Raw genomic sequence first — 17,869 nt, 5'->3', positions numbered from 1 at the left:
TACATATCAATAATGATAGACTTCCAAAGAAAGCAGCTTTGCACGTAATCATCCGAAGTCTCAGTTGGTATGAGGAATGGAAGGAGCTCGCGCAATGGTGTGGTATCGAACTGAACCTGCATGTTGGAAATCGCAATGAATGGAGGGGTAAACTGTACGAGCTTATTGCCTTCGTTGACGAGAAGCTTAGGGAGAAGTAATTTGAAGATGCAGTGAGCTCTAACCACAGAGTAATCTACACTCAACTTTGTCATAATCTAGGCCCAAAAAACTACTTTAGAGATGAGAATTGTGTGGAAAAAATTTCAAAGATGTTGAGACTGCATGCTGATCTTCTTCAACTGAATTATATGCCACACAGTGAGGATCTCCCAATCCTATGTAGTTTGTGTAACCTCAGGCAAAAAGAAGATATGTATTTTTCATTTCCTAGGGAAATGTCCGGTTTTAATGGAAACCAGGCGATCCTTCTTCGGCTGCAACCTCTTAATTGAGGCAGAAATAAAATCACTTTACATTACTTTACCTAACTTTATTTGTGAGAAAACGTATAAGCATTTTTAAAAAATAATCTTCTATTCAACCACTCTTTAGTATAGAATTTAAGATTTAAGTCCACAAAAAAAGCATGTGTAAATTCTAGCACGTACGATTTACAACCTTAGACGCTAAAATCTTAGTTGCTTGAGCTTATTAAAACTAATCTTAATCTGTAAGAAAAAAAACTCACGTTTAAATTTAAAACTTTCTTTTAGGAAAAGAGCACTTCAATACCCGTGTTTTGTTGGGAAGTCTATCAATAGTATAGTAGGATCTTACAAGAATAACAAAAACAATATCCGCAGTATGAATACTATCGATAAAAGTTAAAGTAGAATCTTACTACGGAAGGGTTTTTAACATTTATACGAGTCTCGAATGGATCTTATGTAATTTCGTTCTAAAATGTCAGTACTATTGATATTGCATTTGTATCTCGATAGTAGTGTTCGTTAAGTAGTGGTGCATTTGGAATCGTATGTTTTCCATTGGCGTAAAAAAATCAATCTGTTACTGTTTATATTATTAACTTTTTTTAATGAAAATAGATTAACTGGGTTTATTTTTCAAGAATAGAAGAGATAATTAAGTTTTGCTAAGTTTCCACTAAAGGTTTATCTCAGTAAATTAAATAAATATTTTTGGAAAAGAAGATTTAAAAATGATTAAGTTTGACAGCACTTTCTAAAATGCAAACGGTGTTTCGATGTTTCTTATGAAGTGCAAGTAAGATAGTTTGATTCGTGTTAAACAATGACGAACTGAATAGTTCTGCAATATATAAGAATACGCTACCTACTCCATGTGCAATATTTTTTTTAATTTGATTAATGCAAAACTAAATTTTTTGTACACAAACACGCAAATAAACAGACCGTAATGCATTATCTGTAAAACTACTCCTCCACACAGGTTTTCTTTACAGATTTTGAATCGACTCCGATCCCTGACCGAAATCGAGTCAAATCAACCTCATTTCAACCCAATTCAGTTATATAAAGAATTGAGACAAGCTTCAAGCTCGCTTCAATACCACATGTTAATGTAGTAGTCTACGAACAAACCCCTTCTTGAAGTTTTTGTTTTATGTCAAAGCTCAAATTGTTAAATGAACTATTTTTATAGAATCTCAATTTCCAGATGTTTTCTTACAATTTCTTCGTGAAAATTGTCCATTTTATTAGTTTTTTTTTGCTGAAATTAATTTTAACTTTTGATCCTCTTTCAGTTGTACCAATTTTTAAATACAAAAATCTGGCTACTGGTAATGCGTTTCCTTGGGAATTTTCGACTTTACTATTTATAGAAAACCAAAAAAACACGTGTAATCTATAGTAGTTTTAATGCCTGGGTAGTTTTATTATTTGTTTTCCTTAGAAGTTGTTCGAATTTGTTAGAAAATTGTAGGTCCCCTTGAATCTCGTATTTCAATAGGATTTTCCCTCAAATTTGTCTTCAGATTCAATGTTGAAAGTCCGTGCACTGAAATATTTCTATATATGAGTCGAATTCCATTTCTAATCAATTCTGTCAGTTTTTATAGCACTAAGTTGTGGCTTTTAATTTTACCATCTAACATTGACTTATCAAGACCCAATTTTTCAAATATCTTATAGCCTCTAGCTGTGTTCACTTCCAAATCGGAAAAACTCTATGAACAATACAATAAGATCAAATTTACAATGGCAAAAAAATGAAAACTCATTCACCATTTTGTATCCCTTCTATGTACCTAACCTAATGCCTTTACCACCACAACTTTCAATCAATGTAATACCTCTCTATCCTTTCCCTGGCGCTGCGCTGCTTGGTTGAATAACTTTCGCTGACTTGGCTTGCTTTCTGTATAAAGCATTTTTTTATGTTCAAAAAATACAATGTTTTCCAATACATGAGTCCCGGTCATGTTCAAATCAACCAACAAACAACACAAAGCATCAGCAACATCCATAAATGGCATTCCAATGAATTCCGGAGCAAATCGCTTGAGAAGCAATCGTTGTTCGTTACAATCCCTTTTTTTGTATTTTGTTTTGTTTTTGTGGTTGAAACAAAGTTAAGGCATTTGAGAGCTACTCGGGCAGTGGCGTTGGCCTTCGTCCTCATCCCGATAGTCTTAGTCCCGTCAGCTCCTAGAAACCTACTAGAAGGGACCACCAGCTACTTGAGAGGGGTTCGGTTGAGTGTATAGACTTTGGGCCTACATCATACCTTTTCTATATAAAGGAACTTTGCCGCCGTAAGCTGCTTCCATCATTATTTTGCTCCATCATGGCCGCAAAACAATCCAACAAACACCGCAATGGTTGGCGGGCGGTTGCGATGGTGAGGTGAAGAGTTCCGCCGCACCGGCCGGCCGCCAACAATTTTTATCGGCTCAAAAGTGATTCGATTGTTCAATTTGAATCGATTGAAATTTATTCACATAGATATTATACACAACACAGCACAGCCAGATCAGAGCATAGAGTCGTCCGTCCGTTCGGTGCTGTGGCAGATAAAGGTAACAACTTGATAAATGCCTGCACACTTGAAAAGCCAACCTTTTCGGAAGGCCGTAACACAAAAACATGCAACATAGGATTGCAAGTGCAATGCAGTGCAGTGCAGGAAAAAAAAGTAAAGTAGAACAATTGAATGGAAAAGCAATTGTCGAAACAACATCGATGCACAATAATCCATTTTTATCGGCTGCAAAAGAACAATTCACATTCAATTGTCACGCTACACTTGATTTGGGGGAGACACGACCAACCGTCGAATGAAGCGGAATGGAGGAAAACGGAAGGTGGGACGGGCAATGGGGACCGAAGCGATAGATGTAGTGCCTGTTGTTGCCACTATTCCAGCCATTGTTCTAGGACAATTTGATGTCTCTATCACTATTGCTACTATCAAGGCATTTTATCCTCTTTTCAACATACAACATTTTCAAAAATACATTTTATCTATATCACTGTACTAAAGGGGCTTACAGGCACATACCTATGTATGTTGATTGAAATGATGGATGACTATTGAGTTTTTATATATCAGGATCAGGAGGATAATCAAAAAAAAAAACATTTACCTTCCGAACTCATTCCTACCTACAGAAAGGTTTGTTTCAAAAAAAAAAATATGTTTTTATTTCAATTAATCGGATAAGTTAATTGTTTTAAATTGAAATGAGTTTGAGAGGAAATAATTTATCATCATTTTTTATTGATTCTCACATTCTCTTTAGTAAATATTTCGAAATTGTATCAAATTTGGAATTAAATGATAAAAAAATATTGAATATTGTGTGTTTACCTGGAAAATAATGACGTTTTTGACACATTTCAATCTTGTTCTTGATGAGATAACAAAATATATAATGGTTGCCACCTTCCAAAACTAGACGTCAAGTATTAATAGATATCAGAAAAGCTTAAATCTTACATCCCGTGCCTGTCGCCGACGTCCCTGGTGACTGTAAATACGGCTTTTCAAGCTTTATTAGAATTTCTCTTTAAAACAAACACTTGTTTCAGTTCGAAAGACTTTAAAAAACTTTATTTAAAAAATGTTAATAATTAATAGAGTTCATTTTGTTTAAAATAATTTTTAACTTGCTCTTGGTCTGCCATGGCTGCTGCTCGTGATTTCTGTTCCCTTTGTGCAATTTACAAAAATAATGGCTTCTTAAAATTTTCGCACATTCCAGAACGATGAGTGCGTTCAGAGTCAGTTAAAACGAGCAACATTCACGGAGATCAAGAGCAAGTTCACACGAGGTTGGATGATGGTTCACACGGGCGTTGGTAACAGTGCCGACTAACTAACCAAACTCATTTTCAGCACTGATCGTGATCGGCTTACTGTCATTATACATAAGAACTTTAAATACTTACTGACATTTAGTTATATTTTATCTGAACGCTTTCATTTTACATAATAAGCGAGTTTATATTTCTAGTAACTTATAGCCTTTTCACACCAAACCCAATACCGGGTTTTAAAAAAAAAATGTTCGAAAAACTGAAAATCGTTCACACCGAACATTTACACGTTTTCATTTGACAACTAAATTTATTTAATACTGGCTGTCATATTTTGTATTGATACAAAAATTTTGTGAGTAAAAAGTTTTGTTCTTGAGAAGATTCTGAACGATTCCTGTAGGTCTTTATGGCCGGAGCAGAAAAGGTCAATTCCTAGTTCCAGATTCGTACCAAAACCACACTCATCCAGAGTGATCACTGAAGCTGTTGCAATTTCTCCATGCTTGTCCAAAGGACTGAGGATGTTCTTGATGTTGGCATCGCTATCCATCAAGGGACGATAGCTTACTGTTGTGGTTTTATTTACTGAAACAACGATTCCTACGTTGTGGAATGTTTTGGCGCAAATTTTCCTAGCCCGCTGCGATATAGCCTCCACTAGAGATTTTCTTTCATACTTATTCTCCTCCACAAATAAACTTATCGCCTTTCTCATATCTCCCAATCCCTTGTAATTGAACGGAGTTACCGAAAAGTCTTTTTCCAGGTAGTAAGCGAAAGCGTCGAACATATTGTGGCGGCGAGTTCGAAGACGCATCCATTGGAAACGTTATTACGAACTATGAGCAAGTCTTCCTCGTCCTTGGGGTCGTCACGCCAGTAGCCGTAATAATTCCGGTTCCTCGGCTTGAATAATATATTGTAACGCTTAACAAAGAGCGTTTGAAACTCTGAAAGATCATAAAAGAAACGCCAGTGCCGCAAATAGTCACCAAGGTTTTATTCTCGACGTGTTTTTGTTGCCACGCAGCTCCCCCAAAGTGTCCTAATTTTTTCTCTTCCATATTCTGTAAATAAAAAAAAGCAATAATTCTTATTTTGTTAACAAATTGTATAAATAATATTATATACCACAACTTGAGTTTTCGGTGAAGGTTTTTGGCATAAAACTGATAATTTCGCTAATACCGGGTTTTGGACTTGGTGTGAAAAGCCTTTAAGAGATTTATGTACTGCCAGCAATGTGAACAAATTTTCTCATTTTTGCTGTCATAATTCTGAGAAAGATTGAGAATCACTAGGCCCTAGTTCTCTATTGACTTTTGTTCTGCTTTGTACACTATTTCAATTTTTTAAGAATATTATACATTTAATTTAATTAGTTTGGTTCAACATTTTACTCACAACGCTTATTTTTCCTCTTCCGAGAAACCAAACTCTCAACCAAACAAAGTTATAGAACTTTGAAGTTTTGAGCCCAATGAACAGAAAGAGAAAGCGAATTTTGAGTTTAGCAGTTTACGATCTGTTCACATACAATAAATGCGTTACGCTTGTAACATAACGTAGGCTGTGTCAACGTCTAAATGGTTAAATATTAAGTTCAACCAAAACCATTACATGAAAGCTGTGTTCCAGACCTAGTTTCGAACAATTTCAGACTGAAAGTTTTATTTTTAGCCCGAAGACGTTGCACACTTCAAAAGTTGTGCTAATTTTTACAAAAAAAAGCGCCCGTAAGAGAGTAAAACATTTTCGATCAATTTCTTCTGGCGATTTCTAGGCTGGCTGTCAAATACAATTTGACGTTCACGTCAAGTAATGACAGAAGAGAAAAAAAACGTGTGTGGCATTTTGACAAAGGTTTTAGTTTTGCTACATGTGAATAGTGTTCGTATTTTCTATTTCCTTAATATAATCAAATAATTTTCATGAAATTTATATTTTTTTTATTATACTGCTATTGAAGAAAAACTTTGTAGTACAAAAAATATATATAATTGTCAATATTTATTGAAAATTGTAGTGATTTTTTGTGAAAAAAACTTGTTTAAGTTTCATTATTTAATTTTTAATTGAAGGTAAAAAAGTAGTCCAAACTAATGTACGAAAACCGTTACGTACATTTTGACAGTTTGCTTTCTCTCTAAGAGCATTTCATTACCCACTCCTCAAATTTGACATTCGACCAAATTTTAGTGCGAGAAATGTCAGACTGAAAGTGGAACACAGCTTATAAATCCTCGGTAGCCATCTTGATTTATTAGTTGACTCAATGTGTGCGTGACATTTATGCACATAATGTAAAGCATAGTTTATATACATAAATATTTAGGATTTTAGAACACACACCTCCACGAACCAGATTATTTTGTTGTTTAGAAATTAATAAACATAAGTTCTTAGAACTTATCAAATTACATTATAACATATTTATTGACTTGACGTCTCGTCGTTGCCTGCTGTGAATCTTATACATTTTTGTCATTTCTGAACCATTTTTTTGTGTTTCTTTAAAAAAAAAAGCAATTTTAAATTTTATTTTATAACCATGAAATATAAAATGTTATTTCATTATTCTCTATTTCTAAAGTTAATACCTTTTGGGAAAGAAAAAACCCCAAACACTGTCATCCTTCATAAAAAAGAAAACAAACAAAACAAAAATAACATCAGGGCAAAGTAAATGCTAGTGACAGCTTTGTGTACACTCGGCACCAAACCTACCTTTTTTTTCTTTATCAACTTGAAACTTCTCATCGTTGCCGTGACTCCTTGTTTCAATATTTTTATAAGTTAAATATCACTAACGGAGCGGGGGAGGGAAACATCATACATACACATAAATATGAACATAGAAAACAAAATAAAGAATCTAAGATCCTTTGATAATTTCTTCCCCCAGTTAAAGATGAAAGTTCTAATTTTAAAGTCAAATAAAATATAAATTTGATTTGTCTTTCTTCATATAATTTGTATTTTTTATTAATTTGGTCATATTGCCAGTAAAATATGCGAACAGTTGCAGACAGATTATGATGTTGGATCATTTCAATACAAAAAAACATTTTAATTTGTTAAAATTGACTACACAAGCTAGAAAATTTAATGTCTACTTAAATGGCGCCCAACGTGTGATGTTTTATTTTAATTTCAAGTTGAACAATCGTCATAGTTTGCTGATTTCTTACACACTTTCATTTCAATTCGACTTTAGATGTTTATTTTGTTATTTCACTTATACATAAATAGATATGCTTGAAAGTTATTCAATTTAATAAGCAAATTAAAATGTTCCATTCGTAAAATAAAACAAATAGTATACTAAGCTTTAACTTAAGCACAACTCAGAAGAAATAAGACCCTCGTTAAACGAACGAAACGACTCCAAACCGAAAAGGCATTCCAATATTGCTGCATAAGCTATGTAAACAAATGGAAACAACTATGTTTACTTAACAGAGTGTAAAATACATACATTTTATTTATAAAAAAGTAAAATAAAAATAATAAGAAAATAAAACTGGAAATAGGAATAGGAATAGAAAAACCATCCAATTCCTGTGTAACCATGTGCAACCATTGGTACAAAAACATAGCTAAGCCCCAGCAGAGCCCCCAGACCAAGCAGCAAGCACTGTCATACCTCCCAGCCTCATGGTCTACACTCTTATACCTTCCTACCTATACGACCATCGGCAATTCCATGGAACAACAAGGATCCATGAAAAATAAACAAGAAGCAACAAAAAACAGAAACACTAATAATAATGTGAAAAACTCATTGTTTTCTTCTTCTCTGTTTTTTTTTTTTTAATTTTGTTTTTATATTTTTGTGAAGTGTTGGCTACTCCAAAGAGGAGGAGCGCACTTTAGAGCTAGAGAGGGTTTGACTAGATTATATATAAAAAAACATAGTCGTTTATATAGCTAAGCGAGAAGTTGTTGGCTTCAACCAGCAGACCTTATCGTTTCCGATCAATACTTTAAAATTGTTTGTTTATTTTTTTCTCTCCATTTTCATTTATTTTTAGGACCGATAACTGCGTAGTTAAGACATATTTTTTTAGTGGCCTTCTCAAGCACTGTATGGTGTCCACATTCTCGGGAACATTCGTTATCTTTAAGGTGTATCAAGCAGTTTTGTGTCTTTGGAGTGCCGACAGTGCGTATTAACTGAAATAAAAAAGAATTTGCAGTTAAATGTTAGTACAAAAAAAAAAAATCCACAATAATATACCAATTAGTAGCTTCGAAAAATATATCAAAAGTTGCATTTAAGAGTGGTAATATGCTTTTGAACAGAACTTGTGATTGCTGTACCTTTTTTTCGTTTAAACTACTTTAAGTCTACAGTCGTTCGTGTACTAAGTTTAAGGAACTGCCAAAACTACCAAAAACATCCAACTGTCAAAATACTAAGCGAAAATGAAGGCGTTCTGTTGACTCTCTTGAGGCAACTTATTTTAACGTCTCGTTAATTGTGCACAATTTCAGATAATCTCAACACTGTCAAATATTAGATCAATATTTCACTGTATTTAGTTTTGATAAGTAATGCAAAATATGTTCTGATTGATTGGAAATCAACCACAGTGATTTTTTTTCGTTTTCCAGATAGAAATTAATTTTCCTGAAGAATCGTTCCACTGATTTGTGTTTCAAATTCACACAATTCTAATGATAGATTTCTGTCAAAAAACATTTTGTTCAACGATAGAAATTTTCAAAGAATCAATTATTGAAATTTTTTTGACAAGTCGATAATGGCTATCATTGAAAATGTCTGTCATTCATTAGAATCATTTATTTGAGATTAATGAAACTAAAAAAAATGTTCCTTTTTCTTTGTATTCCTTGTGAGTTTTACTTTCAATGATCAACTTTAACATCAAATGCTTGATTCTAATCAGGAAGTGCTTGATTAAAGTCAGGAAATTTGTGTCCAATTGAAAACTATTACCAACTTATTTCAATTATTGGATTCAATAATGAAAACCAATGATAGCTATAACTGGCCCTAATTTTGTTAATTTTATTTTCAGAATCTTATGGCTAAAACACAAACACTCTTCAACTTCGGCTTCATCTACGTTACGTTGAGCTTACTTCGAGGTTGCTTTGAATGACACTTAAAATATGAAATTTCTAAAATTGCACTTCTGTCATTATTTATTTATTTATATTTATTATTTTTTCTCAAAATGAAAAAAAGTATGAGTTTTGAAATCGAACAAAAATAAATTTATCGCGGAAATAGCTTACACAGCCTATAACCAATGGGAATCCCTCGAAAAGCAAAGTTTGTTGACATTTTTACAGCTGTTGAGCTTGTACCCAAATGCATATGTTCAGCAAATTTAAACTAGAGCTCCCGTTTGGAATCACATTACGTAACATTACGCTATTTTCTTACGATTGTCAAATGAAACGTGAGGTCGAAGCTTGATGGCTGAATCACAAACATGCTTCAGCTTCGTCTGCGCTACGGTGGGCCTGCTTCGAGGTTGCTTTGAATGACATTTCTATTATTTCATCTCTCTAAAGAGCAAATATATTGTTTGTTGACATTTTTTTACAGCTGTTGTGCTGTGAGAGTGAGACAAAGCAAATGTTCAGATAATTGAACCAGAGTACCGTTTGGATTCACACTACGTTCTTTTCCTTACGATTTTCAAAAGAAACGTGAGGTCGAAGCTTCATTGTGATAGCATGCATTGAATTCATACGGCTGAAATCGTAAACGTCAGGTGAAGCCGAAGCTGAAGCGTGTTTGTGATAAAGCCATCAATGTGATAGCATTGAGGCGAAACCGAAGCTGAAGCATGTTTGTGTTTCAGCCTTTATTGTCTCTTAAAATGTTACTTAAGTCCAAATCAAAAGATGGATACTTTAACTTTTAGTTATTTGTTGACATTTCAAAAAAAAAGGTGCGTTCGACAAACTTGGATTTGTTTTCTTTTTACAAAATGTCATTACTTAGAGACCTGTTCGGATAAATCAATTTAAAAACTAAAATATTCAGAAATATTAAGCAATATGTAATTATATTGATAATTATTTTAACAATAGTTTCATTTTTAATTGACGCCATTTTAAGTAGTGTTTATGAAAATAGCTTCATAAAATATACCAAATTGCTGAAGAATATGCAAATCTTTATAGCCTTTTCACACCAAACCCAGAACGGGACATTTAAATTTGTTTAGCACTAGTTGTCAAACTTTGTATCCAAGAACATATTTATGAGTAAAAAGTTTTGTTTTTCTCAAATTATCTGTGAAAATAAAATGAATTCTAACCAATTCAAAATGATTTTAACGTAACACTAGCTCGTCTAGAAAAAGTGTTTCAACTGAAGTTCAGAAAAGGTCAATTCCTAGTTCTAGATTCGTACCAAAATCACACTCATCCAAAGCGATCACTGAAGCTGACTATCTCTTTGGCTTCTTCCTTTGAGGACTCGCCTGGTTTGTCCAATGCACTGAGGATCTTCTTGATGTTGGCAGGCTGTTCATCAAGTTGCGATAGCCCACTGTTGTGGTTTTATTCACTGGAACAACGATTCTCACATTTTGGAATGTTTTAGCGCAAATTTTCCTAGCCCGCTGCGGCTTAGCTTCCACCAGAAATTTTCTTTCATACTTATTCCCCTCCACAAATGAACTTATCGTCTTTATCATATCTCTCAAATCCTTGTGATTAAACGGAGTTACTGGGCAGTCTTTCTCGCGAAAGCGTCGAACATACATATTTGTGGCGACGAGTTCTAAGACACATCCCTTGGAAACGTCATTACGAACTATGAGCAAGTCTTCCTCGTCCTTGGGGTCGTCATACCAGTAGCAATAGTGAATACCGGTTCCTCGCTTAGCAAAGAGCGTTTGAAACTCTGGATGAGGACAAAAGAACTGCCAGTGCCGCAAATAGTCACCGGGACTTTTATTCTCGACGTTGGCAAATTTTCCGGCAATTTTTTCTGTTGTCACGCAGCAAAAAGTTTCCTTTTTGTTTTTTTTTTTTCTTCTTTTCCATATTCTGTAAATAAAAAACAAAGAAAAATAATTGTTATTTTATAAGGAAATTGTATTTATTTCAAAATGAAATATTTGTTCTGACAGCAGTCAACAGCTGTTTTGTTTACATTAATTTGAGCGCTGAATATTTCGAAAGGTTTGTTTGTTTAGTTCAACTTTGAACTGCTGTTAGTTTTCTATATGTTTTATATAAAACTTGTGGTTTACCAAAAGTGTATGGGAAAACTTGAGTTTTCGATGTATAGTTTTCGGCCAAAACCGAAAACCGGGTTTTGGACTTGGTGTGAAAAGCCTATAAGTCAAAATCAAGAGATGGATACTTTAACTTTTAGTTATTTGCTAAACGGACATTTCCGACATTTAAAAAAATAGGTCCGTTCGACAAACTGAGGTTTGTTTGATTTGAATTTTTCTTCACAAATTGTCATTACTTAAAGACCTGTTCAGATAAATCATTTTAAAAGCTTGTTCATATTTTAGAATATTATTTAAATTGATTATTTCGAGAATTGTTTAATATGTAGTAAAATTTAAATTATTTGAACAACATCTTCTTTTTTTTAATCAACGCCATTTTAAGTAGTGTTTATGAAAACTGGTTCATAAAATATACTAACATTGAAAATTTACTAATCTTGTGCTTGTTTGAATATTTGTTTATAAGACCTGCACTTCTATAACAAAATGGTATAAAAGTGTTACTACCAGAATCAATAATGAAATAAACAGCTGTTATAAATATGCTTTAAAGCCTGTTTTTTTGTCAAGATTACTTCAAACTCAACCTTATTTCAACGTAAATCTTTTTCAAAACGCATTTAACTTAACAATTCCCAAAAACATGGCGCCATAATTAAAATCACCATAACTACAATCAATGGAACAAAAAGCACTAAAATCTATTACCGCAAGCCTTAAAATCCTCAAACTTCAACCCAGTTATGTATGTTCTCAAGCACTTATATATAGTTACATACATATATATTAAATCTAGTTTTAATGTCTTTTTAAGAAACCCATCCCATTAATTTGATCAATCAACACAAATAATTCCCAAACCCCACCATAAACCACCTCCAACATCAGTCACTTTCTCCTTACTCCTCACTCCTTTCAAAAAATATTTCTTAAGTCTTTTCAAAAATATCTCGTCTTTTGCGCAAGAGAAAGTTCTTCAAAAATACCATCAGCAATTTAAATGCAAAGCATGGAAACCGATTATTTAAGGAAAATATTTGCCTCTCGTTAGGGAAAGACTATAGTCTACGTCTACGTAAAGTAAGTGAGCTCAGATTTTGCAATTTTCTTGTTTTCTGTGAGTTCTATTTTTATCCTTGATGTTGTTTGCTTGTTTAGTGTTCCAATAAAACCAAAGGAAATATCCTTCTTCGACCACAACTCTAAAACATAAGATACTTTACCACCAGCAACTATTATAGGTTTAATGATAATTATTATACTCTAACCTCTTCCTATACATAACAAACTGTGTTCATTTCAATTCGTCGTCCTCGACTTTGGTTGGTTGGTTGTCTATATTTATATTTATGTATTTATTCATTTTCTTATCGTTTTGTAACTTTTTTTCCTGTTTTTCTCATTCCAGATAAAAATGGATGCTAAATGCCCGGAAATAATCGCTGAAAATACAATATCCTCTTAAGGATATCCAAGTGGAAAGAAAACTACTTCCCTAGACCTACCACAGAAGAGAAGGACATTTTTTCCTGTGCAGCTATACGTATAGATATATCTTACATCTTTTGTCGTTGTTTTGTGTCCTTCAAAGAATGTGGATATTTTCTTGACTGAAATTAAAATTCACAAAAAGTCCTTGAATGTACACAATTAAAGGACTTTAAGGTTGACAAGAGCAAAAAACTAAACATTAAACGAAAACGACGACGGCAACGACGAGTCACCAAAAAGCCAAGAGAAAAGGGGAAACAAACAAAGAATTCCTTTTCTTTCTTCCTTATAGTCAAATATTCATTAGCATTGTTAGCGCAAGCGGAATTCACTCAAAGCCAACATGCACGAGCGCCGAGTAAAAAAGTAACTTACCATTGTCCTTTTTGAAAAATATGTGATTCCTTATTGTTTTGTGTGCATTTTTTCGTCTTTCAGGTTAAAAAGTGGACATTATGTAGCTACACATGGCCGGCAAACACCTGACCCACCATACGTGCACTCCCATTCAAATCGAGGCTATTCCACCGATGGCGAGGAATCACATCGTGCCCCATCGGAACGCACCATGTCCGAGTATACGATGGCGAATGAGCGCACCTCTCCAGGACATTATAATTCAGCTCGTAAGACAAGAATGAATGGAGTCCACACAACGGATAGCGGGATTGGGGGTGGCATGGGTGGAAGTTCGGTGAGCAATGGCGGACCAAGGTCGTTGGGCCCTAGCGTTATAAACGGCCCACCAACACGAATACCTCCGAGAGCGCCATCTGCACTCAGCTATGACCATGGAGGCGACGCTGGAAGTGATATATATGTCACGAGTGCCGCTTACAAAGCACCATCGGAAATAAGGTGAGGACAGGACTTCGAGGACTGAGGACAGAATAAAACAGAATAGAACAGAATATAGGACAGACAGAATATTATAAATGAGGTTGAAATGTTGTCTCTTTTTCCTAACAACCAACAACGGGAAGCAATTGGATTTTAGGGAGCTCTTTTCTTCTTTTATAAAATATTACAACTATACGAGTATCTGTCATATGTATATAGTGTGTGCAGTGCAGAATATAAGGTAGAGTTTAGACTAGGTATAGACCATATCCAGCAATGGCAGATATATGACTATATATTTATGAACATAGCGAGTTGCTGTCATTTAACGGAGCATGAACGTTCGTTTAGTTTTTAAACATGGCTGTTGTTGAATTTATATATTTGTCCTCTGTGTGTGTACATGAAAAGATAAAGAAGTAATATTGAAAGAGAGAAAAAGAGAAAGAGGATTTAGAAATTCTATTCAGAGTTTACTGTGGGAAACGTGACACATGAAACATTTCGCTTCAGGACACACACTCCATTTGTATAGCTCGAAAACGTGTGACTTTCGAGATAAAATTCAAATTAGTTTGTCACTCTACCATCCAGTGAGATTTTTTGTTTTATCTTTCATATTATGTATAAATGTACATATATTTTTTAAATAAGAAGCTGATGTTGTTTATTATACTTTTATGTTCATACAATGGAAAATTTACTTTAATATGATTTTTTCTTTTAGTTTACTTCAATATATTTTTGTCCATCTTATTAAAATTTATTATTATTATTACAAAATATCAATTTCCAAGATTCTTATTTACTTTTTTAAAAATTAGGAGAGTTATGCTCCAGTTATAGCTATCATTGGTTTCCATCATTTAGATGTCAGATGTCATTTAGAGCTATCATTAAAAATGTCTGTCATTGAAATAAAGTTTTTACTCTGACAGAAATCTGTCGTTGGAATTGTGTGAACATGAATCAGTGGAACGATTTGTTCCACTTAAAGACATAAAAGTATCAACTGTTCAGGAAAATGGATTTCCGTCCGGACAATAGAAAAATACATTTTTAGAAAAAAAAATTACTACGAAATCAAACTTTTTTCTCAAGAAAATTTCTTGTGTGATTTCCGATCGATCAGTATATAATTTTCATTTCTAATCAAAGGGAAACACCGTCGAATATCGATTCAAACATTTTTTCGGATCGATTTCAATGGGCAGGTTCAGACAACATAAGGGACTTCATTTGCAGTCAACTTCATTCTTTGACCGTGAGTTTTGACCAAGTCAACAAGTTATTTTTTCAAGTGCCATGAATTTCAAATTCAGAACTTTACTTCACAAACCTCTACTTTAAGTTCATGGTACCCAAAACATTACTGCCTACAAAACACTCCTCAGACAAGGTAAAAGTCTATCACGATTTGTATTTTGTACTATAAAAAAATATTACTTATTCCTTTTACGAATTGACAAGGAACCTTCTTACACAAAACATTAAAAAAACGCTACGCAGAAAATCAATTAATCATAGAGTAATAAAGTTAAACTTTCAGTTGAAAGAAAAGACATGATCAACTGTCATTTTGACATAAGTTGACTTGACTTAATAGTTAGGGAGACTTTTCTTGACTAACTGTCCAGTAAAAATTCCAATAAAGTTGCCTTAACTGGAAGTAAATTTTTTGACAGCTGGCAAATTAGATGCTAGAAACTTACCTTAATTTCAAGTTCCTTATGTCGTCTGAACCTGCCCAATAAGATTGGCCCCTTAGTTGGTCGATAAAGCTGAAGATTTAAATTTATTAAATGCTTCGATCATTGAAAACAGTGCATTTTTAAAGTATCGGAGTAAAAATTAATACTTAATACACACTCAAACGCAACAGTGAACACAAAACATTAGAATTAAGTCCTTATGAAAGGTTGAATGGGCTCGAATTAAGTGGAAGTGAAAAGTACGATACATAATAATAAGGAAATTGAGACCTTGCCATTAGCTAAAGGTTGTTTTGTCAGATTTCATGTTAGACAATTTGACTCCAACCCGTGCCTTTTATTGGACGCACTCACCCATATTTTAAACTTAACGAAACAAAATATTGAAATATGACATTTGATGAACACGAAATCCACAATTTGTTTTATTTTATAGTTAAGGCCCAACTATAATAGGCATAAGCAAACATAAGCTTATGTCAAAAACCCAACGATAATTCACTTAAGTTAGCGAAATTACTGCATAGCCATAATGCAATTTTGCTCACGTATCTAAATGTCAGATTTTACTTATGCGGCGAGCGACTGGGATCGCTCTTCCTTAAGTGTGCTTAAGTTAACGAAACTGAGAAAAATTGAACGAAACGGAGCTAGACTCTATTATGTTCACTCGTATTGAGATTCTTTGTATTCGCACGTTTACTTATGCGCGCATATGCTAGCTTATGCCTATTATAGTTGGGCCTTTAGTCAGAAAATTTAAATTAAGTAAATACTTTAGAGAGAAAATTTCCACAAAGATATTTTCCATTCAAATCTTCAAACCTAATTATTACATAAATACATTTTAAAAGAAAATAGAAAAAACCTTTGTTCTTAAACGTCAGTCTGTAAACAAAGAATACTATTTTTAGAGGAACAACTTCTGCTCAGAACAAAGAAAAAAATATATTGAAAGGTTCTCTCTTATTTGAACTTTGTAGCTTAAACAAATTGCTTCTTTACAACAGCAAAAGGTTTTATTATTTTCTTAGTTTCTTTTTTTAATTAGAATTAATTTTCAGCGAATTTCAGTTTAAAAAAAAATCCTTTACAGACTGTGGTATAATGTTTATGTTTACATTTTTTGATCGGTATTCGTTACTTCGTGTTTTCGATGTATTTTTTTTTCTAATAATAACAACAAAAAGAAATTAGTTTGAAAAATTCTTAACTCGACGAATATCCTGGTTTTATATTCATGTTTTATTGAATTGAATTTTTTATTAAACCAATTTTTATTTTTGTTTTAAAATAGAAAACAAATATTAAGGTACGTTTCCTTAGTCTGCATTTATGTATGTGGCTTTCTTGAACTTGAAAGGTCTTTGAAATAAATGTCACAGAATATGACAGGAATTCATAGTAAACGAACAGACCTATTTGAATGTTACTTTTTAAATGCCTTACCTATCAAAATTTTGTTCAAGTTCTGTCAAAGATCATAATACAAATTGGCTTAAAGAAAAACGAGTAAACGATCAGAACTTTTATATTAAAACACCATGTTCGATAAAAAATACAAATGGGCCTGTTTATAATTCTTTTTCAAACCATGAACATAGTTTGTCTACCGTGAATAAATAAAGAGAAACAGCTTAATTTGTTTAGGACGGAATAACAAAACCTAAACGTCAAACATTTTTTTCTTGTTGACTCGAAACCAATACTTGGACTATAGAGAAACGAAAAAGAAGAAAAAAAGAAATTAATTGACTCATAAAAGAAAATAAAAAGAAAACTTTTCACTCAATAACGAAACACAAACATAATGTTTTCTAAAGATTATTATTAATGAGGAAAAATTCTAAAGAATATTCAGAGAGGAGATGAGCCATGTCAAGTAACTTTTTTTTAATATTTAAAATTACTTTTGTTTTTCTTTTCTTCATTAAAAAAAAATGTTTAAAAAAAAACGAAAATGAATGAAAAAACTTGACGAAGTGTTGAAGGACTTTTTCACTTTAACTATAAAGACATTGTAATCTATTGATAAGTGAAAGGCTAAGAGATTTTAAATACAAATTAATAAGACTTTAAAAGCGCTTTCTTTTAAAATTTAAAGTGTCATTATTTTGATTAAGCTTTTAAGATGATGTTTTCGCAGTTTTAGCGAAAATATTTTCTTTAAATTAAACACTAATTCTTATTATAAATCATTTAATATACAAGTTAACTTCAATTAGTTAATTGGTTTATCTCTTTAAAAAGAAATGTTGAGGAAAAAGTGACAGATGATTAATATCTTGGACATAGTATTTACATT

General features: G+C 33.0%; 1 protein-coding gene across 2 annotated transcripts in view; it reads left to right on the top strand.

Moving 5' to 3' along the window:
• Positions 1–17,869, top strand: part of LOC129944666 (uncharacterized) — a 184,449-nt gene that overhangs the window by 162,083 nt on the left and 4,497 nt on the right. For both annotated transcript variants that reach the window (XM_056054259.1, XM_056054260.1), the window contains exons 4-5: positions 12,930–13,378; positions 13,451–13,870. In XM_056054259.1, coding sequence (XP_055910234.1) covers positions 13,356–13,378; positions 13,451–13,870 — 443 coding nt within the window. In that variant the 5' untranslated portion in view covers positions 12,930–13,355. The remainder of the gene's footprint in view (positions 1–12,929; positions 13,379–13,450; positions 13,871–17,869) is intronic.

The sequence above is a fragment of the Eupeodes corollae genome, chromosome 2 (genome assembly GCF_945859685.1).
Source record: "Eupeodes corollae chromosome 2, idEupCoro1.1, whole genome shotgun sequence".
Taxonomy (NCBI): Eukaryota; Metazoa; Arthropoda; class Insecta; order Diptera; family Syrphidae; genus Eupeodes; species Eupeodes corollae.
This window is presented reverse-complemented; position numbering and strand designations above follow the sequence as displayed.